This window comes from Aythya ferina (assembly GCF_964211825.1).
Source record: "Aythya ferina genome assembly, chromosome: 2".
In the NCBI taxonomy this organism is placed as follows: Eukaryota; Metazoa; Chordata; class Aves; order Anseriformes; family Anatidae; genus Aythya; species Aythya ferina.
This window is the reverse complement of record NC_140297.1, coordinates 44,066,746-44,083,817: the sequence shown is the minus strand read 5'-3', so window position 1 is coordinate 44,083,817 and position 17,072 is coordinate 44,066,746. Positions and strand designations below refer to the sequence as shown.

The following is a 17,072-nucleotide window of genomic DNA, read 5'->3' as shown; positions in this document are numbered from 1 at the left end:
AGCCCTATAATAAAAAAACAGCCACCAAAATAAAGGTTGAAATCCCAGCTACTCCCTGGATTCATGACTCAGAATGTCATGCAGTGTAACCGCTTTGCAAAGCGGATCACATACCTCCACTGAGGTGCCTCTGCTCCCAACACCATACTGGTTGCAAATCAATTAATCGTTGTATTAATACTATATTAGTTTCTAACAATATCAGCAGTGAGCTCTTTGGTTTCCGAGCGTATCCAGCGGTTTCCAAACATGACCCCTGTCTCACTGAGTTTGTAGTGCCAGGGTAGAAAAGCTGCTAGCATAAACTGGGTCAACACCTACACAGCTGAGCTACCAAGGACATCAGCCCAACATGCACATTGTACCTCAGCATAATGAGGTAAGGTAGCACGATTCTCATTACAACTCATGTCAAAGGTGAATGGAAAGCAAAGGCATTTTTAGAGGGAAATACGCATATTGTGAGACAAATAATATGCATAATACGAGACAAAACTCCTGAGTTCAACAGGCTAGCAATAAACCTATTTCCAAACCAGCCATATATTTATATAGAAGGCAGGGGGGCAAAAGAAGTTACTTAAAAATCATATCTGTGGTAATATCTTTGGGTGCTAACTTCACAAAACCAATACATCAGAACTGTTAAATAACCCTCCAGGCTGTAGAAATATACTTTCTCGGACATGTTGGACTAAAACCCTTCCCTGTTTGGTTTTAGTTGTTTTAATTTGGCATATTTTAGGAATGTAACAGACTATGAACATTCTTCAGAGCTCAATCTCAACTATTACAGCACAGACAAAATCTTTATGCTAAGGTTTGCTAGAGATAACAAATCTATTCCTCAACCAAGCATGAAGATGTAAGGAAAGGATGCAAAAGGAAGCAGTCCTGGGGGACATTTTTCACATTGCCTCACCAAAAAATACAAAAAGACAATTAATTTTCAAGTTAATTGTTTCCAGTTCCCTAGCTCACAAAGAATACTTAATTCTTGTTGCTAGGTGAGTATATCAGCAATGTCCAAAATACAGCCCAGTAAAAATTGTGTAGGATTTGCTCACCTATGCAGCTGTTATTTACGGGTTTCTAAATATCAGCCCTTCAAAAACTTTTGGAAGATTGGTCAAACGTATCAGTGTTAGATCTGCAGCTACAGAATCCACACTGGTATTGAAAATGAAGTTGGTTGGGAGGCTAAGAGCAAACACTTGCTCCTCTGGGAGAAGAAAGAAAGAAAAATTTAATGGACTTTACATAAATGTAGTCACATAAATTGCATTTTCCTTCTTGGAAATTGCCAGTTATCTTTGAACATACCGGTTATTCTGGGGAAAAAAAAAAATAATGGTTTTAGGCAGCAGGATTCCCTTTTTACTTTCAGACACTGGGTACCTAGTATTTCTGTGACTGTTTAAGCGTCTAGCATGAAGAAGAAACCAGTGAAACAAAGAAACAGATCAGCAAAAGCTGAATTAAGTCTAACGCTTAGATATTGCATTGAGGTACACAATTTACAATACTCAGGAGAAACAGGCATTTATCTTTTTTTTTTTTTTTCAAACAAGACGGAATTTTACAATAAAGTTTAAACATCTGCTTGTAGTATTACTAATTCAGATGTTGTTGGAATGTGACAATAATTCATGTTTCCCCTAAAGCTGTTTATTTGATTTTTTAAGTTACTTACACTTTAATAACCTGCAGTTTTAATAAACGCTTGACATGGAATTTCCTTAAATAATACGTCTGCGTATTAAATCTCTGCCTCTTATTTCAAGCATTTTTTAAAAGAAGGTTAAATTGCTCTGCTTTGTAAGATAATGTTTACACTACCTCTTCTTAGCAATATTTTTAACTGAATGCAGTCTGTTTTTTAACATAATCCGCAGCTGCTTCAAAATGTCCTTTCTGAGGCTCTAGCTCTTTTTTCAAAGGACTTGCATGAAGAATGTATTTAATTAGTATTCATTTCAAGTACAGTTTTTATTCATTTCATAAAAATCTGGTCTGACTAAAATTCTTATTATTGTAAATAACTGACTAGATACTAAATCTTGAAAATGATACCAGAGAGCAATAAGCTAAATCAAATGCCGTTCTTCCAGCTTTCCTTTAATACTGCTTTTTGGCTTTTTTTTTTTTTTTTTTTTCCTTTCTTGGCTTGCTACCAAACTTAAAAGACTGTGTTACACACATCTGAACCAGAGAAGGTTAGATTTTGCCAGAGCCGAACAGTTTCATGTAACAGGAACCCCGCAGCACATTGAGGATGGCAAGTGCCATACAGTTGGCTCCCCTTTATCAGGTCTTTTCTGTCCCGAGGACATGAAGCACTATACTGAGCTGAGGTAAAAAGTGACTAAAAAACCCGTGTATTTTCTGCTTTGATAAGTTTTAGTTGGCCACTCACTGACTTTTTTGTGCTTGAACATGTGCGTAACCTAAGAAGTTTTCAAGCCTGCCTTGTATTTTTTTTCACTAATTGAGAGGTTTGCCCCCTCTCTCCCTCAAAAATAAAACATAAAAGAGTGTTCCTGACTGTATTAGGATAGTGATGTATTATCTCTACCTGTAGATGGAGCTTGAAAGGTAAAATGAGTGGTTTAGCAAGAGTCGCACAGTGGGCCAATGCCAGCTGGTTAGAAATCCAAAGATGCCTTTATTAATTTCAGCTCCTCTTTCGCACCCACGGCACTCTACTTCTGGAAAGGAAAGACGCAAAAAGCTTTATTTCTGGTCCCAGGTCTCACATGAAGGAGAGCTAAGTCAGGGTGACTGCCTCCATTTGCTTTGAGTGGAAAATGGCTGTACCCAAGGAGGAGGCCATTTATGAACACCTGCCATGATGCTGACAGCATTGCTGCTGTTAAAGTAACACTTTGCTGGTAATAACTTAAGTTTCAGCATTTATGATTTCCACAGCATTTATGGTTTTCATAGCATTTACCACACAAAGATTTGATCTTTGTACAACGTTGTTTTTGTAAACTCATTTCTATGTGTTCATGTTCACACACAGTGAATGCTCTTTAAGCTTGGGTGGCCTGCATTTGTATTGGAACTACTACTGCATTTGCAAATACTACTGTATTTTCAAATACAAACGTCAATTTTTGCATTTTTCTGGCTACAGAGTGTTTGGACTATTTTGTTCTGACTTCAGTATCTCCTCAGAAAATGCCGTATTTTAAATACAAAGCTTATGTAAGGTGCTGGTACGGACACAAGCACGTTCCCTCGCGGTTATGGAGGGACTTTGAAGAACTGCAGGGCTTATTCTGGTGGACGAAAGACCTAAAAAAATAATAATAAAAAAATAATATCAATAATAATAAAGGGCTGGGCAATGTGGTTTGGGGAGGGAAGGGCGAGGGTGGGGTGTGGGGGGGCGTTGTTTGTGTGGGCAATGTATGTGGTTTTCTGTGAGGTTAGGGGGTTGGTGTTTGCTTTTTTTTCGGGCTACGTGACTCAGGCCCGCTGGAGCAAGACCCCTGCCGCCATTTGGCAACGCCACCACGACCCCCCGGCACCTCCAGCCGGGGGAGCGGGGCGAAGCCAAGCGGCGTGGGCGCCACCCGGCCCGCCTCCGTCCCCGTCCCCGTCCCCGGCTGCGGAGCCTCCCTCGGGGGCCCGGCGGCGGCTGCTGCCGGGGAGGCATCGAGGGCCGTGGCGGTGCCCTGCGAGCGGGGCGAGGGACACGGGGCGGCGGGGAGCGTGAGGCGGGGAGGTGCGGGGCCGCTGCCTCCATCCCCCTCCCGGTGCTGCCGGGGCCGGGGGGTGGCGGCGGTGTCGCCCCGCTGAGGTGAGGGCTGAGGCGGGAAGAGGGGGTGGCCGCCCGCGGGGCCGGGGTGGCCGGCGTGAGGGTAGGGGTGTGCAGGTGAGTGGGGGCTGTGGGCTCGGTGGTGGCTTCTCCAGGGTGCTGCCATGCCGCAGTTAAGGTCGGGGAAGGTGGTGGCTGGTGGCGAGGTGGTGGAGAGGGTGGCTGCCAGGCTGAGCGCTGTGGGTGCAGGGGTAGGGGGTGAGCCCAGGGAGGTGTTGGTAGGCAAGAAGAGCTCTCGCCTGGCACTAAAGAGAGGAGCCGAGCAATCCTCACCATCATCTGCACACCCTGCTATGCTGGATGGAGTTTGCCCTGAGCGGCGTGCTCTTCTGTTGCCCATGCAGAAGGAGCAAGTTGAGAGCTGCCAGAGACTCCCCGGTAAGAAAAAGCAGGGGATCCAGTGCAGGGTGGCATCGCCAAGCGAGAAGGGTGTCACCATGCAGGTACCCCACACAGCCGTATGTGAAAATCGGGTGGCAGGAACCTGCTGGGAAAAGACTGGAAGCAGAAGGACGGGACGGGGTCAACAGCCATTTCTCTCACAAATTACCCTGCAGAAGAAAGTCTCAGCAGAGACCGGTAGCCCAGAAGGGTTGAACCTCTCAGGTTTCCCAGAGGGTTTGAGGAGCCCAGCAAAAAAATGCAAACGTTCCTATATGGAACTGAAATTGCAGATCCCAACCTCGGAGGAGGAGCTTGACAGCACAGAGAGTATTATCCCCTGTTTGCCAGAAGCAGAGGTGCTGCAGCCTAGGAACAGCGCATGTAGTACTGGAATTAAAGGCATTGGCTCCTTAATGATACTGAAACTGCAAATCCCAGATCTTAAAAAGAGTTTGGGGAACGAGGAATCGTCCTTGTCTGAACCGCAACCTTGGGAAGTGGTAGATAACCCAGGGAAGATGAATCGGTGTTCTTTAAAAGGTTCAGAAAAGCCCAAGGAACAAGGAAATAAATGCTTGAGAAAGAAAAGCAGTACATCTTTGGGGAAATCAAAACTACAAGAACCAAGAAAGAGAGGTGGATCTGCCTTGGTTGCAAAGTGTCTGGAGTCCAAGAAGAGGGCTGTGAGTCTGAAGAACAGGGACTCGCTGCACATACAGGGTATAAGTGGCCAAGAACAACCAACAGCCAGAGGAAAGCTGCACAAGCGCTGCATGATAGAGCAGCAGCAGAGCTCAGACCCTCAGAAAGGAGCAGATAGCCTGGGGGAAAGTGGTAAGCATTTGTGGAAATACAGGTGGAGAATCTGGGCTTCCAGGACGAGGGCATGGTGCTACAGTAAGACCTCGTTAGAAAGTGAAAAATCAGATTTATTTATTTTTTTTCCTGTGGGTAAGTGTATGTGTGGGGCAATGTCCTGCAGGCAGGAAGGGGTGGTCTGTGGCCTATCTCAACGTGGCCGTCAGCATGTGGCTGGTAACTTGGCTCTTACCTCGCTGCTTCTTGGGCTAGGGACTTTACAGAACGGTGAATACCAGTCTTGGACGAAATTTTTAGGAAGAGGAGAGGCTTTTGTTGAAGTAGAAAAGCAGTTCTCTAGCACAAAGGAGAGGAGACCACATAAACTGGTTGGGGGCAGAAGAGGAAGAGAGAAGGGGTATCAGCAGCAGGCCCTGAGTAAGAATTTATTTTATTTGTTTTCTCCTCCAACATAGTGTACGTGTTTACATGTAGAAGGTAAGGCACAAGCAGGAAGAGGCAGTAGTTTCAGCAAAGCTAAAATAAAAGATAGTGAATTCTGCAATTTTATATTATTTGATTATTTTCAAATGTGTATCATGCAGTCATTAGTGCTTGCCTGTGTATAATGCTGGGTTTTGTTGTCAGAACTTTCTGCTTTTTTAGTCACTGTTCTCTGCAAAGTCCTAAAAGATGCCGAAACAAAGATTTCATTTTGGTGTATTAAGAGAATATTGTATCAAATGAACAATTTTGAAGGAGGATTTTTAAAGAATTCTCATTGTCTTCAATGCAGTTGTCTGTAAGGCATTCCTTTTACTTCCAAAATGAGTATATTTAAATGACAAATACTTGCTGCAGGTTATTAATGAATATTTCATCTAGATAACAATTCCTGAAAAATTTGAGATACTAAAATTATGTTTGACTTTGAAAACTGAGGTCTTATAAAACCAAATTTTACCAATACTTTCTCAAGTTCATTCTCCATATGAAATGTTCACATGTACAGTTTACATAATCTGTGTGTGCTCTCAAATAAAAAGTAGCATTTTAGAAAAATGCAAGTCTTGGAATTTTCCAGGATTTAACTGGACAATATATCAGAAATAAATTATTGCATTGTTATAAACAAGCTTTCCTATTATGGAGAATGTACTATGTAAACAAAAGTTTTTAAGGCTGATGGTGCAAATAACCTCGGTGTTTCCTTGCCAAACTTGCTCTAATTGGTTTCTGCCTGTTTTAAATACACAACTTCCAATAACCCTGTGACATCTTCAGGTTCTGTTCCTTTTTTTTTTATATACATTTTCTGAAGACCAGACAATTTGGTACTCTCATGTCTGCTAATAGTGCTTATTAAAAATGAAAAAATAAGATTTGGTGAATTGTAACAAATGTTTAAGGCTTATACAGTGTCATGTGCTTTGCTAGCCTTGAATGTTTTTGTCCTCTTTATAAAATAACGCATTAGGGTGTTTTTTTCCCTTAGTGTATTCTTTAATGAGACTACTTTGTTTTTAAGCAGCCAAGAAAAAATGGAAAAAAAATGAGCAAGACTCAGGTACACAGGCTGTGAAGAGTTGTAAGGCAAATCTAACTAAGTCAGAAGATCCCAATGAGAAGGAACCTCGCTACTCTGAATCTCCTGCAGCTGTTGCTTTAGGTGGGACTCAAAACAAGAGTTTTCTTTGTCATCCTGAAGCAAAAAGGTCTGTTACACAGCTTAAAAAAAGGAAAGCCAGAATTGATCATATCGCGTGCATATCGAGTGTAACTGCAGCAGAAAAAGTGATAAATAAATCTGCAGAACGTGTTGCTGACCATTGCAGAAACACCCGAAAGCATTGCAACAGCTTGCTCTGCATAACAAGAAAGAATCCAGTTGTGAGATTAGAGGCTTGTAGTTACATCAGTACATTTGTAAAATCTTTTCTTGGTGGAACTGCCAGCACTTTTGATTTAAGTAGATTCTTCCATTTAGCCCAGCGTAAGAGAAAAGCTGCTTGTCCTGACAGTACAGTAGAACAGAGTGAAGTGAATCGCAGCACTAACACAATGCAAAAAGAAAGCTCACCCATAAAAAGTAGTTCGTTGTTTAATGAAGAAGTAAAACCTCAACATAAAGAAGGGCATCTTCCATGCCGTCAGAGTCGAGGCAGTAAGTTTTTGAGTGAAAAAAAAATGAATGTTGGTAGAAAGCGTGCAAAAAAGATGAAAATCAGTGAGATGTCAGCCGTGCAGAATGTTTTCACAAATATGCCTGATGAATGCACCAAGTGTGAATTAAAGGCAGACGTTGCCACGTCAGGCTCCTCTGCTGTCTTAGGACAAAACCATAAAGAAATGACTCTGTCAGATTCGTGGGATTGTACAGCAGATCTTCATACAGGAAACAATACTCGTGAAGCACAAGAGGCATCAGTACAGAGCAAGAACTGTACCAAATCACTTGCATTTGAACGTGGCTTGAAGAAGACGTCCAGGCTCTCTGTAGTAGCAAAAGGAGAAGCTTCAAGCTGTGAGGCAGCACAGCAGCACTCTGCTACTTCAGGTAGTCTGAGGGCACTAACTCAAGCCCCTGGTGTTTCTAATTGTCTCAAAAGCATGACAGATGGAAAAGTGAATAAAGCTAATAAGAAACTGCGTCAGTTTACCTGTCAAAGAACACTGCCTATGACTGGTAAAAATGTTTGGCCTCGTGAATCTTGCGCCAGGACTTCTGAATGGGTTCCCAAAAATCACTGGTCCATCTCAGAAGGAAACAGACTTCTAAGTCCAGTCTTTAAGGGATCCTCTGATCCAAGCAGCGTCAAAGCTGTAGGAAACAGTGCCGTGACAGAAAATTCGAGGCAGTTGGATTTGTGTACATCACTGGCAGAAGTTAAGGAATGTGCAGATGAAGCAGTAGACCTAAATGCCAAATGCTTGACTTCGGTTGAAGCTCCAGAATCCTCTTCTATGGATATCGATGAGAGTTGTGGAATGAGCAATGAAAATGTGGAATCACCAGTTGATACGGTTAGAAGTGCTCTGGCTTTTAACCCTGATGATATGCAAGAAGTTAAAGCGACCTTAAATTTTCCAGCAAAACCAAAAAATAAAAACAAAGGAGCTGTAACAAAGAGAAGCCCATCTGTGACAGTCCAGAATAATCCATCTAGAAGTAACAAAAGCAGAATAAACTTCAGCCCTAAGGCACCGGTTGTGAACCAGACGCTTCCTGACGTAAAACTAGTGAAAGTATTGAACACCAGAAACCTGACAAATTTCAAAATTCCCTTACGCAGAAACAAACCTGAATCCAGGAAATGGGAATGTGTCAGTTCATCAGGAAGAAAAGCCTGTAGCCCACTAGAGCTCCTTGACAGTGCTATTGGTTCACAAAGGCAGAAAACAGATGAGGAGACTTCGGTAAATCCTGAGCAGCAGTCCCTTCCTGTGGTTAGTGATGCTACATCTACAGCTTCCATGAAGAAAAATGCTGGTAAGGTCAACAGGAAGGACTTGCATCACGATGGCTCTGAAACCCTTTCAAAGGAGATGCCCCCGCTCCCTGAACATGCCTCCTCATACCCGTGTCCTGCTCTTGAGAGGCAGCAGGAGTCATCTCCACGTGGCTTCAGTGCTACTGACTGTGGGTGGAAGCCGAATTTTCCAGAGCGTTCAGGGAATGCAGTTGACCCTCCTGCTGCCTTAGAAATACGTGATGGTGACAAATCAGGAGTGAATCATTCACAGCCCAAAAGTGATTTTTTTCCAGATGTTCTGGAAGCTTACAAAGAAGATGTTCTTGTCATTGATGTGATTCAGGACGACCCTGATCTTTTTGGAGCCAGTGAGGAAGAAGAGCTTGCACTCACAGCCTGTGAAAATTGGCCCGCGAAGGCATCCTGTGGTAGCATCTTCATTAAAGAAGAGAAGCAGAATCTTAAGCCTGAGTGTGCTGTGATTTCAGAAAATAGAGGTTCAGTAAATGCTAATTTTAGGTATGCTTATCATTCTTTTTGATGACAGTAATCCCAATTACTTTGATCTCCTATCAGTATACTTTGGTTGCAGTTGTAGGTTTCCTTAGAGAATTCGGCTAATGTTTGGGCTGGCTTTAGGGTTAGAAGTTTGAGGTATGGTAGGGTTCTGAGTGCAGATAAACTGTGCTCTGGTTTCCTTGTAAGAACAAGGATAAACCCTGAATGGAAGGAAAACCTAGTCCTCAAGAATTTGTCTCAATGATGTGAAATACAAAAGTATAAGGAAAGCTAATTATTAAGAGTAATATTCTTAGTAAATAACAGTATTTTTAATTATCTGGCTTAAGCAGTATCCCTTTGAGGGCAGTTTTTTAGTTGTAAAGTGGTACTATACTTACAAATACTCTTTGTTTTCCAGGTGTAGCTTACACTTTTGCTGTCTGTGTTTGAGTTAGTGGCTGTCTCTGCAGCAGCCCTCCATTGTCTTTCTCCTTCCCCACTTCTCTTCTACCCCTGGACATGTGAATAGTCTTCAGATCTGTAATTTGGCTAACACGTTTGGGATGTTTATAAGCCTGCATCTTCATTCAGCAGAAGCCTAGTATACATTATCAGGCATTTATTTTTTTTTCTGGGTTTTGAGGTGATAATAAAAGTCACTTTAAAGTAGCCACAAGCTTTTATAAAACAAGCAGTATTCTCTTGTGGAATAGATGAATTCGTCTACTCACCAGTCCATTTTCTTTTCTCGAGGCTCTGATAACTCTGTTTGATAAATGACTTTTGAGTTTGAATTTTTTATCTTAGAAAACCAAAGTTTAGAAAGCAATTGTATGAGATTTTGTTTCTTCTGAAGATAAGTTTGTTGTTGTTGTTGTTTTTAATTGGATGGTGTTTGATTTTCTTCCTTGGCACCTTATGGGTTGTACTACGTATTTTAAAACAAAATGCTGTTTCTGTTCATGGCCTCTCCTTAGAAATATCCTGCTATTGTATGTATTTCATTGTTTGGCTTCTTATTTTATGCATACTCAATTTTGCTTTGCAGCAACATCAGTTTGGAAAGCTGCTTCCATCTGTCCGCATAGAGCAGTGAGTCAGAACTGCACTGTTGTCAGCCATCTCAAGCTCGTGTAAATTCTAGTATATGCATGTTTTGCTTCGTGTTTGGTTAATACTAACCATTACACTCTAAAAAATATAATCGAAATGCTTTTAACTAGAACTTGATGCCTGCAGGTGGTGGCTGTTGCTGACTGTTTTCTCTACCTATATCAGAACATTGCTCTGATTTCCCTTCAGACTGATGATGGGCAGATGATAAGAGAAAGGATCTGGATCTTTGCTAAAATTGTTTCACTGCGTGCATGCATGGGAATGGACTTCGGTAGATTAATTTTTGTATGATGGTGTTTCGCTCTGTCGTTGATACAGAACAGGGAGAGCTGGATGTCTGCTAGCAGCAAATTATTCTGAAAGCACATAGCTAGGTTGTTAAAGCTTTTCAAATCATGTTGAGTGTTACTTAGGAGTTTAATAATATTAAAATTGCAACTGGAAAGGACGCCATTGGTGCATTAATTTGTGCTCTTCCTCCAAACACAAAAATCTGAGATCTAGCAGCTCAGAGTCAGAAGATTTGGTGGCTATCTTTGGAAGAGCATCAGCAGCCATTCTTGTCCTGAAGACATTCATGCATTTTATTTTTTTCCTTTCAAATAAGATCTGTAAACTTTATTCCCTTTTCAAATGTGAAATATCAAACTGAACAGCACTCTGGTTCACGTAACTTGTTCTGTAAAGAGAGGTTTGTTTAAACTTGATCATCAACAGCATACAAGAGCATCCTGCATTCACTACTCAAAAAAATTCTGACGTGATCAGTCTGTTTCCATTTCTGAACTCAAAAATGCATTGACTTCTGCAGGTTCTGTCAGTGCTCCTAGATTTGGCAGGCTGGTGAGCAGAAGCCAAGTGTTGTAATAAACGTAGCTTTCTGTAGATGTTTGAGGCACCTTCTTTGCAAGAACTTGAAAAGTGGTTCTCATAAATATTTCAGCCTACACAGCAGAATCTGGTAAGGATTTGGAAATGGCATTTGACCTGAACGTGAAGATTGCAGTCTCTTGATGATGTTATATATTTTCCATTTTAAAAAAAAACTGTATGAAGATGACAGCTTTCTGGAAATGTCTGCACTGCGATTTTACAACAACAAAAAAAAAGTCAATTGTAGGCAAAATCACTCAAGCTCTTCATTTCATAGAAATGTATGGTCATGTGGGAAAGAGATGAAATAAGCCTGCCGAGAGCTTCTAGTAAAAATCCATCTTATCTCTGCAGACTTGCTCTAACTTGATTAAACTCTGTTTTGTGGTATTTCTTGTAGACCTGCATAGGTGCCTGTGCCTGCATATCGGGTAGTTCAAAGTTACACATGCTGGGAAGCTTTCGTTTCCATTAGGTTCTTGCAAATTCCCATTGTTCCATTCTTCTGGGTAGCTTGCTGCTGTTACACTTGGTCTCATTCACCGGGTATAAGCTTCCAAAATCTGCGATGATGACTTCGTTGTTTTATTTATTCTGTATATGATTTTTAATTTTAAGGAGAAACACACAATATTTTTCTAACTTAGCTTTAAACAGGTGAACTAAGTAACTTTCTGTGAACCTTTTTCTTATTGTCTTTGGGATTCATCGTTCTGCAAAGTGTCTTGAGTGTGAAGTTGCTATAAATCACATTTTATAGATACTTACGAATTGGTTTATTAGTCCAGTATTTCCATAATTTGCTGTACAGAGAAAATTCCCTTTCCCCCTACTTTAAGCAAAGGGGAAATGAGATGATGAGCTTTTATGAGAAAATTTGGATTTAGAAATCTCTTGTTTTTACTTAACATGTCTAGGTGTATGTCTGTAGGAATGGACATATAGTCAAAAGAGATTTAAGAACACTAATGAGGGTAGCGTATTGTAAGTAAGGATTCTGTCTGTAGCTAAAAGTATTACTGAGAACTTTAATTTTACACAACTGGTTAGATGAATTCTCTTTTTGCAAGATGGAGATCTTAAATGTACTTTTTGTTCAAAACAGAGACCTTACCGTAAAGGAATCTGGGATGTTGAATCATGCTGGAAATTCACAGGATTTGGCAATAAAAGGTAAGCGTCTGAGGAAGGAACCACAAAGATGTTCAGTGGGAAAATCTGGGATTTGTGCTTTCCACATAAAATGAGAACTTGTCAGTAATAATGTTTTACTGTAACAGTGATTTATTTCCTAATTATGTAAAGTGCATGTCTTTTGAGATGGTACAAACCTCTTACAGGGAACATGTCTTTCCCTGTAGTTCTTGTCTGTTGATAGTACTGTCTTTTTTCTGTCTTTTTCTTTTTTCTGTCCTTTTTTTCTTTTCTGTCTTTTGACATCTCTGGCACTTTGGGAAAGGAACTCTATTCGTTGATGAGACAATAGTAAGACATTGAGTGTTTTTATATTAACGTGTTAACGTTCGTGTAGGAAGAGTGAGTGGTTTGGGCAGAAGTAGCGTCTTGGAGAAAAAGGATTGAATTTCCCTATGGGAATAGTGAGCATTTGTGGGAGAAAAGGTTTCAAGCTTCAATGATTACAAGGCAAAATAATAGTTAATGGGGGTGTAAGAGCTCAGATACCAAGACTGCTGAGGTGCAGGAGGGAGCAAGTGTACAGCTAAGCCTCTTGTTATGTAAAGAGAAAGGGCCAGATGATAGAGCATGGCACCTGCAGTACTGACATGTCTGGAAAACCTGGAAGCCAGTCCTGTACTCTTTGGTAACTTCTACTTTGAATAATCTGTTTGTTGTTTTACAGCATGTTCTAATGGAATTCAAAGTCTTTGGGTCTTCTTGTGGGGCTTAAAATAAAGAAAAAGGTTTAAGCAGCTCGTTCTTCACAAGCCTGAGTAACTTAGGATCCAGTCGCGCACTTAACTTACCACATGCGTGTTGATCTGTCCTTGATGACTCTTGACTATAACCTTTTAAAAAGATAAATGACCTGATGATGATACAGACACTGGTGATTCTGTGACATGCTGAAATACTGAATTTCTTTCCTTTTATTGTGCTTAAAGAACCGCTTCAGAGAGCTGCAGTGAGGTGGCCTCTTCATTTCCTGTGGCACTTACAAAAGGTGCTGAAATTCCCTTGCACTGAATTCTCATCAAGTTCACTGTATCACAGGAATTTGATTTTTTTCAGAGCTGTCTGTATTTACTGCTGAGTTCCACCATGTCATTATGATAAACTTAGCCTCTTCTCCAGCAGAGACTTAAGTCTTTATTTGAATAGCAAATTAACATACATATCTTTGGCTGTGTTTTAATAATAAATCCTAACTGAATTTATTTTTAAAATATTGAATTCAATGTGATATAAATAAACCTGTTACACTGTTCTACAGGGACTACTGCAGAACATACAGCTTGGTTGGAATTTTAATTGCAGATTCAGTTTAATGTTTACTTGAAAGGGTTTGTGCTTTAAAGTGAAATAATTTTACATGTAAATTCTGCATTTCGGAAGTCCTACAAGTTCTTAAATGTCATAGGTTGTAAGTCTTTGTAATATCTAGGAAATAAAAGTTTTGTTGTCTTGTAGTATGGGAAATATAAAGTAATGTGTTTGTACATTTTCAGCTACAGATATTAAAACCCATAATTCATCCAGTAGAAACAGTCCTTTGCGAGGTGTTACAGAGGGCTCTTTTGAAGATGGGCAACTGAGAAAGCAAGATGGATTTCTAAACAGTTTTGAAATTAATGAAAAGGTACCGAGAAATCATTCTTTATGTCACTGAGCAGTTTAAGAAATGGTAATCCATGTATTTGGATAGTTTTCATTGCTAATTTTTAAATTCCTGAATTTAAGAGATATTACATCAGGAGTTTTACAATTACTGCATGCTGTTGACATTTTAAGTTTTGCTTGATGGAACTAGTTTTTTGTTTGTAACATGACATCAGTAATTTATCTTCAAATTTGAAGTGAAACAAGATGCTGTCATCTCAGTTGTTAAGGTAATTCTGGTTTACCGGTTGTATGAAAAATACTGTTTCAATGGACACATGCGAGTACCACTGTGCATATGTAATGTTTTTAGATAACATACTTAGTAAAAGCAGGTGTCAAGTATTTCTCACCACACAGCCTCAGAAGGAAAGGATGGTGTTTGAACCCTGGGGAGCTGCACAGCCATCCTGCCTCTAAGGAGAAGCGTTTTGTGACTGATTACTTGGGCAGAAGTGCCACGACAGTACCATACTGATTTCCTTGCAGTTCTGAGGGAATGTTAAGCAATTTTCATGCTCAGCGACTTTATTTGACCTTTATGCTCTCTCACCTCCTTCCTCAAGATAATAAGTCTAGGTATTTTAAGAGTTGCTGAAGTTTTATGCTATTTGATAATGAATTGGAATTTGTATTTCACTGCCACTCAGATGTAGGTGCTGATAGTGCCTACTGTTTTCCATTACATCTGGAGTGGATAATGATTTTAACAGGGTAAGTTAAACTACTAAGTTCAGATGGCTAAAAATTGGTAAGTGCAATTACGAGGTAATCGAACAGTAAGGAATGGGTTTCCCTGGCAAAAACGATTTTTAAAAGCAGAATTGAAGCATTTCCTTCAGCAGTGGAATTGGTGCTCCTAGCACATGATTCATAAAGTGAACAGCACTCTTTTGTCCCTAGTGTGTTAGAGAGGATAAAAGGGTCTGTCAAATTGTGTAGGTTGCTGGAGGAGCAGTACTTGCTGCAGTATTGCCAGGCCAATCCCCAGATGGGCTACTTCATGGTGTTGTGGCTTTATAAAATCAGTGTCCTAATACGTGTGCTCTTCTGTGCCGTGTTGGACAACAATAAATATCTCCAGCTAATCTCACCCAAACCTCAATCTTAACCAAAGTTAAGCCATAAAGTACATTTTAAATATCTTCACAGTTCAGGTTTGAAGATGGAGTGGCTGCTCTTAAACCAGAGGAAAAAGGTGAAGCAGAAAAAAGGTAAATATACTGTGTCCTTCAGGTAACCTGTGATGTTCCCCAGTCACTTTGCAAATGAAAGGTGATGTTTTTGCCAAAACACCACTGGCATTTTCATTCATTTTTTTCTTTTATGACTGATTTAAAAAAAAAAGTGTCAAATAGCATAATTTGTAGTGCTAAGTACAAGAATATTACAGCCATATTACAGCAGTAGCCTAACAGACAACAGTTGGTATTTTGTTTTCTGACTTGTGACTAAATATAGCCACCTTGTGCCAGTGTCTCACCTGTGTTGGCATCTCTATATAAATACAATGCAAGATAGATTTCCAGCCACAATAGCATTTACTAGAACATAAAAGAAACTCTCAGCTTTCTTTTCTGCCTCTTGGGACTTTATAAATTCATGAGACCATTTAAAGATTTCACTCAAACTCAGACGGACAAATATTTGAGCAGCAGTGGAAAAAGGCGCTTAAAAACATGGCAGGTGGAGTTAAGCATGTGCTCAACTGCTACGCTGGCTTCAAGCTGTGCTTACTTTGTTTATTGTACTTACAACTTGAAGCGTCAAAGTCATATGCTTCCATTTAACATCAGCCCAAAAATGAAGCAGAAGACGACTTTGTAGAAAAAATAAACTGAACTCATGGAATACTCAGGTAAATAAGAGAGAAAGTGAGTCACAGACGTTCGGAGTAATTTTCACAATAGTCAAGAAAGTATAGCTGGCATAGAAGAACTGTTTTTTTCCAGTACCAGTCACATTCCTGTGACAGACTCGAAGTGTACCAGAAGTACATTATACCCAGAATATTACGTCTTTTCTTTTATCGGCTAGAAGCTTCAAGCTCTTCCTCCTGTTAAAATATTTTAGATTTACTATATGCCATAAATGGCTCTTTATGCTACAGAAAAAAAATAGATTATGCTGGATAAAAATATTTGTGCAAGTTGTAGCACATTAATCCATCTCTTTCCTTAACAGAGCAGTAGAGCTGAGATAAACTTCCTTAGTTGCAACACAGCACTCTGTGCTTACTCCAATCCTTCATTTGGAGCAAAACTCTTCTCTAGTCTTAATCAAAAATGTCAGTATTGCAAAGTTTCACCTAGGAGAAGACACGGTTACTGTCCCTTTTTAGCAAATTCTGCCTCTAGTGATGATGTCAGTTAAAAAAAGAATTTGATTGTTCAGCTACATAGTTCAGCGTTCTTGACTGAATTGTGTAGTTTGACGTCTAGATTAAAAAGCAATCTGAGATTGTTATCCTGAAGGTAGGCTGCTATGAAAATCCTGTTGTAACGCATCTGAGGCTGGTGTGGTGAAGAAGCATAAAAAATTTTTTACATGATAACTTGAAAATTCTGGGCGATGAGATCCACAGATTTTTTTTTTTTTTTTTTTTCCTCTGAGGACTAATGCAATATATTGACTGGAATAAAAGTGAAGATTGATATTAATGAATTTGGTCTTATTCTATGGAATTTATTCTTCTCTGCATTAACACTTTTGCTTCAGACTGTATTAAAAACAGTGTGAAGTTTCAAAAAGGTTTGTATTATCCTTGCTATAAGAAGTAATAAATAGCTAGAACATGCCTCTCATAGGGGATAGCAAGACTATTGCTTTCTCCAAACAGCAAGTGTGCTGAAATGTTGTTCATACTGAACCTAGATTCTTAATTGAAGGGAAGAAGATCTGCTAAAAGGGGATTTAATATAATACCCCCTTAATAAAGTTGTTGGGACTGCTAGCCATTTAAATATACAGTGAGTTTTTAAGCGTTGCTTTAATTTTTGCAGAAATTCTCATCTTTTAAATACTTAATCCATCTTTATAGGTGTTTAATATATGAGAGAAGCGCGTGTTTAATTTGGCTAACCAAATGTTTGTTTTTTAACACTTAACAGTGACTGTAAATACACAGACCTTATGAACTGTGAGCTGCTCTCAAGATCTCCATTGCATGACCCGAAAATAGATGTCCTCAATGAAAGTACAGTGCTGAAACCCAGGAAGAATGGTATCGTATGCTGTATTAGTGAACCCTCCAGAATTAATTT

General features: G+C 39.9%; 1 protein-coding gene across 3 annotated transcripts in view; it reads left to right on the top strand.

The window, feature by feature from the left end:
• The first annotated feature begins 3,539 nt into the window (after positions 1-3,539).
• TOPAZ1 (testis and ovary specific TOPAZ 1) overlaps positions 3,540-17,072 on the top strand; it is a 35,333-nt gene continuing 21,800 nt past the window's right edge. The window contains exons 1-6 of one of the 3 annotated variants that reach the window (XM_084508474.1): positions 3,540-5,044; positions 6,537-9,000; positions 12,077-12,144; positions 13,659-13,789; positions 14,962-15,023; positions 16,920-17,032. In XM_084508474.1, coding sequence (XP_084364600.1) covers positions 3,931-5,044; positions 6,537-9,000; positions 12,077-12,144; positions 13,659-13,789; positions 14,962-15,023; positions 16,920-17,032 — 3,952 coding nt within the window. In that variant the 5' untranslated portion in view covers positions 3,540-3,930. The remainder of the gene's footprint in view (positions 5,045-6,536; positions 9,001-12,076; positions 12,145-13,658; positions 13,790-14,961; positions 15,024-16,919; positions 17,033-17,072) is intronic. The other 2 variants (XM_084508475.1, XM_084508476.1) reach the window with 2 other exon arrangements.